This window comes from Belonocnema kinseyi, chromosome 9 (assembly GCF_010883055.1).
Source record: "Belonocnema kinseyi isolate 2016_QV_RU_SX_M_011 chromosome 9, B_treatae_v1, whole genome shotgun sequence".
Classification (NCBI taxonomy): domain Eukaryota; kingdom Metazoa; phylum Arthropoda; class Insecta; order Hymenoptera; family Cynipidae; genus Belonocnema; species Belonocnema kinseyi.
Window position 1 is genome coordinate 7,252,302 of NC_046665.1, and position 6,126 is coordinate 7,258,427.

Below are 6,126 nucleotides of genomic sequence, written 5' to 3' on the forward strand. Positions count from 1 at the left end.
CTGCATGCTCTGTGGTGCGAGAAACACCCGGAGCTATCGCACTTTTCGCAGCAACGTCTGCAAAACCATGCTGAATTACTCCGTAAAAGGGGCTATGTAAGCCGAACGCCTACTCTACCACAGCTAGAATAAGCCGGCTACAGAGAAAGAGAGGCGACACTAAGACCAACCGCGGGCAGGCATTCAATAGAGGAAGAACGATGTTTTATGGCCCACAGAAAAATCAACACCAAGGTTTCTCTCAAGCCTAAAGAGTTGGCCGAAATGGATGACGAGCTTCTTGGACATTTTTCCGGAGAACCCGACCTCTGGGCTATCAATTATTGTGTATATCATGCAGCTAGAGTTTCTGTCGATGCGAACCGTAAATCAAAAACAGCGGTTGATCATAAGACTACAAGACAAGTACAGTACGCAAGACAGTACGCGTCCTGCATTCAGTTTGTGATTCACTACATTAGATCTGGCAGAAATTTCACCGCCAAGGTTCGAAAGTTCGTGCGCGAACTTCGGACCCGTTATCACACACTTAACAAGTCAAAGCTGCTGACCATCAGACAGCATATTGTTGAGAGAATACGGATACTATCTGACGCTAAGAGAATTCTAGAGCGGAGGGAGAGGTGGGTAGGAGAAAATCAACAGTTTCTCTCTGACCCATCTCAACTCTTCCAAGACCCTCCAGTTACTGTCGAACACCCACCCAAACCAGAGGAGGTCGAAGTATTTTGGAGTGAAGTCTACGAAGTGCAGCATAAACTGGACGAAGACTCAGAAAATATAAATAGCTTCAAGGAGCTATGTGATGCCCTCATTACACCTGATAAAGAATGTCCACCCATTACTACCGAGAATATGAAAAAAGTATTTAGAGGGATGAAGAACGATTCTGCACCGAAACCAAATTGTATCAAAACCTTCTGGTGGAAGAAGTTTCCTTCAACCCATCAGCATTTGGGCCGTATTTTCACCTCATATTTAATGTCGGAAGAACCGATTCCGGAGTGGTTGGCGGAAGGGCACACAATACTCCTGCCGAAAATAGGCAACTTAGCTGACCCGAAGAATTACAGGCCAATCACTTGTCTGAACACACTGTATAAGATATTCACAGCTATCCTAAATAATAGGATTGTTTGGGCAATTGAACCTGTGTAGCAAGAAATGTATGAACAGCGAGGCTCAAAGAAAGGCGTAGCGGGATTTCGGGAGAACCTGTTCATCGATAGATGTGTCTGCAAAGATGCAGCATTCTACCAGCGTGACCTATCGATGGCCTGGATTGATTATCGGAAAGCTTTCGATTCGACCTCGCATAGAGTTATTATCTGTCTTTTGGAAATCTTAAATGTTCATGCGCAAATACGTAGGTGCATAGAGAGATTGATGCCGCTTTGGAAAACCAGATTTACTATCTCATCTGAAAAAAATCGGGTGACAACTAACAAGGTCACCATTCGGAGAGGTGTCTTTCAGGGCGACATCATAATCCCACTCCTCTTTTGCTTTGCATTATTGCCACTATCTCTAGCACTTCGCCATTCCGACGGGTACTTGTGCGGCAAACCTGCAGATCGAAAGTACAAGGTCACTCATGTATTTTACATGGACGATTTTAAGACCTATGCTAAAAACAAAGAGCAATTACATCTAGCTCTAGGGATTGTCGAACGATATACTAAGAAAATTGAAATGAAATTTGGGTTAGACAAATGCGCCAAGGTTTATTTGAAGCGAGGAAAACTTAATGGCATCCCTGAAGATCCTGGGCTCGTTAATAGAAGCGCTATACGACACGTTTGCGCTGGAGAGACTTATACATCCCTGGACATGCCACAGAGTCGCATTCAGGGTGTGACATTTATAAAGGATACTCTCCGAAACAGATACAAACATATCAACCGACAGATTTGGTCTTCCGAACTGTCGGCCAGGAACAAAGTATCTGCAGCGAACATGCTGGCCGTCCCGGTAGTTTGAAAGTAGCGCTCGGCTTAATTGTAACATACATAACCTCGAAATATACACGCACGTTGTTAGCAATATCCACCATTTTATGATAAAAAAAAGCATAAAAAAGTGTGTGGGGACGTCCGTTAGCATGTTCGCTATTATTTCCCAGATTTTGAAGGCAAAATATTTCTAATCCTAGGAAAAAAGCCGGGGGAATCTAACACTGAAAAAATCGATACTATTTCGGATTTCCTAAGCGCTATGCAAATTAATCACATTTTGCTGAATTAAAATTTTTTTGAATTAACCCACAAAAAAAGTGTGTGGGGACGAGTTTTAAGACAAAATATTTATTATTCTAGAAAAAAAGCCGGGGGAACCTAAAACTGGTAAAATCGAAAATTTTCTACGTTTCACATGCCCTCAACTGAATGGACAATCGGAAGCCTTGCCTTGACTGGCTGGACGATTCAAAGTCTTGCCTTGACTGGCTGGGCGATACAAAGTCTTGCCTTTATTGGCTGGGCAATTGAAAGTCTTTGCTTGATTGGCTGGGCAATCTAAAGTCTTTCCTTAATTGGCTGGGCAATCTCAAGTCTTGCCTTAATTGGCTAAAAAAGATTAAGTACTTCGTTGCGTAGCTGTACAATCCCAAGTCTTACCTTAACTGAATGGGCAGCGTAAGTCTTTCCTTGATTGGTGGGGCAATCTAAAGTCTTGCCTCAATTGACTGGAAAATACTTCTCATGATTTTTCTTTAAAAATACCCCGATTTCAGGTTGAACACAAGAAAATAACCTGAAGTTGTTAAAAAATTTAACTATTTTTTCAAATGCCTGAAATTACCGACAAAATGCTGAATTTAAAATTCTGATTTGCGGTAAGAAAAAACTAACAAAACCTGAAATACTTATCGAAAATTTAAAAAAGTTTTAAGTCCTCGAAAATTTACGATTTTATACTAAAATTTTTGTTTGAAAATATTAATTTACAGAGAAAGTCACTATCATAAAATGTGTTTAATATTTTTAATAATTCATTAGATAGATTGAAAATTTTAATTTATCCCTGCAAGAGTATTAAAAAGCACAAATGTTTCTTATTTCTCAGGAGTTTTCCTATGATCTTTTTTATTCAAATAGATTAATTGTAGATTTAATTTGAAAAGTTTCAAATTTAAGCTATAAAACAATTTCATGTAATAATAAGTCAATCAGGTTTTTAATAATAATGATTTCAACAAAAATGATCGAGTTTTTTGTACTCCTCAAATAATTAATAGTCTCTTAAAAATTCTACTCTTATAAAATCAATAAGAGCTTATTAATCTCGAATAATGTATATGTACTATGTAAGAAAGGGTAGAATTTGATAAACTAATACTTCAAAAAATCATTTTTTTGCCTAACTGGAAGCTTGTCATCCCAAAAACATGCTGTAAAATTTTCAGAGTTGCATGTGCATTCTTAAATCCCTAAAAGGGGCCTCACGCTAGTCAGACAATGCCGCCTTTTTTCAACATGTAAATCCTCAAACGCGTTTTTCTTGGTTTCATATTTGATCAATTGAGTTCTCCTTGCATACACATTTACATTTGCATACACATTTACAGGAGCCTTATGACTAATATATGCTCGAGCTTTTTTTGTTTTCCCAGTTAGGTAGGAAAGTCCTGAAAGTCTTCCAATTAGAAACCCGTAATTTTCATAAAAAAAGATGCACCAAGTACCTAACGTTAACTCTTTTTCCACAGTAGGCAAAAGACTAGGTGCAAGACGACTAACGTCCGCAAGGGATTCGGTAGAGGTGCCTTAACTCGCTCTAATCTAACACTACTAAGAGATGCAGTCCCTGTATAGAGCATCCAACAGTAAGTGGTCTTCTTAATAGCTGCGGCTTCTTTTCTTTAATTAATCAGCTTTATGAATGGACTGTTAGACGGAAGCTCAGGAACATATTCATCAGGAGCGAGGACTCCACCGGAAGCCTCATGGAGATTGATAGCAATATCTGGATACTCCGCCTCCTAAATAGTCACGTTTAAATCCAAGACGTCGGCATTTATTTCGTTTTCGTCTTCTTCCTCGTCTTCTTCATACCAAATTTCAGCAGGACTAAGCTTTGGAGGAGTAGCGCTAATACCATAAGTAGATATTCCCAACTCTTCAGCATTTTCACATGCATCTTCCCATGCCTTGTTGATGATATCTAAGATTTGAGGATCAGGAGGAAGAGAATCATTATTTGTCTGATCATTGGCTAGAAATCCTAACAAAATTTTTCTTCGCTCTCTCGGAAAAACCAAGTCCTGAGATTCCTATTTTCTCTGTTTCATTCTGTTTCCATTCCCACATTTTTGATACGTGATCTGCTTTAAATTCCTTGCAGGGCTGTTCCATAATGGCGTATGCATTGCTTGCACGAATTCCTTTTTCAAAAAATTGCTGAATTTAATCTATCAATGTAGCTTGATACGACCCAGTAACTGGCAATCCATTAGAATCAAAAGGAAGTACATTTCCAACGATTTGGTTGAATCTGACATCGTACTCTAACTTAGTAACGATACGCGTGGCAGCTTCACTTATCCAGACGTGCATAGGTCAGTTTCGTAAGACTAGGAAATGTCATAATTCTTCAAAGCGAAATGAACCTTCCTCAATTGGTTCAATTGTAGACGCTAGCTTTTTTCAACCGTTGAAATATAAGGTAGAGAATGTTTCAAATTTGTACGAAGAGTTTCGTAAAGTAAGCGTCCCCCAATAAGAAGCAAATAAGTAGAGAATAGAGTTTTTGTTTCATCGTACCTATGACCTTTGCTTCCACGACCACAGTTCTTTGTTGCAGTATCGTGTGAAGCTTTCAGAAATGGAGATCCTGAATCTTTAGTACAATTCTCGAATAATGTTTCCTTTTCCAGGACTGTAAGTAGAGTTGATTTTAAGTCGAGGTTTTCTTTAAGAAGAACCTCTACTTCATTCAGTATAAGGAAATAATTCTCAAGAACGGTTTGAATACTAAGATTTCGCTTAAGGGCACGCACCAAAGTTCTTCACGGCTATAACGAGAATCCTTGCATTTTACTTTCTTCAAATTACATTTTTCGTCTTCTGATTCTTCCCGGTGAATGCCCATTGGCAAAAGAGCTAAGATTGGTGGGAGAAGCTCGGGGAGAAGTTAATTCTTGATGACCGTTTTCAGAGCTCTTTTCGCCCTCGAAATCTGTTCACTGCCGGTGAGAAGGAGGAGATTGACTTGTAGTATTTTCATCATATAATTTATCGACCAAGTTATCCAAATTATTCGTATTAAGGCGACCTCTATCGTCATGCATACGCAACTCTGGCGGACCGAAGGAACCGAATGGAGCCTCTACAAAGTACCCGTAAAGACGCCTGTTAACTGCTACACTGTAAACACATCGCCTTTAAGTAGCAGTCAACAGGCGCTATACGTCTTATATTTTTTTAAACTTTTTACCTTTGCAAAAAAACAAACTATTGCGATTATTCCGTTACCTTCTATAGGGAATTTTAACGTAGAATCCGAATTTCAACCATTTAAAAGTTGATTGTGCTGTTTTTTTCAAGTTTTCTAAAAAGGAACCGAATGGGGACCATCTGTGCAAAAACGCTGCCAGAAGAATTGACTGTTCCATTGACTTAAATGACTTTTAATTTAACAATATGTTCTGGCTGGAATTCGTTCTTAGGGTTCTTGCAGTCCGCTCCGATAAGTTTAATGACCTTCAGCCTTCGAGCATTTATATCTGATGTTTTTATAGTTATCAACTCTTTTCTCGAGCTCTTTTTATGTATCTGAACATTTTTCGATTTTTCCGACATGACTGCATTTCACGAACGTTCATTTAGTGATTTATTAGGAACTTTATAATTTTCCTTTACCCACTGAGCTACGTTTAAAATCAATTTTCGGTCACCTGAAGACATTTCGAACATTTCAATTTGATCTGCATACAATTCGAAATATTTTGAACGATCTTCGTCAACTTTCAGTAGCTTCGGCAGTTTCTGCGTTGCGAAAACCTCAAATTCGTCAAAATTCGAACATTCAAAATCTTTGATTCCGTAATATATATAGTAATATATATATATATATATATATAAGGACAACTGCAGGATTTCGCCGGGAGCGGGTGCAAATCTGAAAAAT

General features: G+C 38.7%; 1 protein-coding gene across 1 annotated transcript in view; it reads left to right on the forward strand.

Annotated features, from left to right (window-relative positions):
• The window catches only part of LOC117179721 (heparin sulfate O-sulfotransferase-like), an 86,502-nt gene extending 82,548 nt beyond the window's left edge, over positions 1–3,954 (forward strand). Inside the window, exon 5 of the mRNA XM_033371763.1 lies at positions 3,892–3,954. Coding sequence (XP_033227654.1) covers positions 3,892–3,954 — 63 coding nt within the window. The remainder of the gene's footprint in view (positions 1–3,891) is intronic.
• The last annotated feature ends 2,172 nt before the right edge of the window (positions 3,955–6,126 follow it).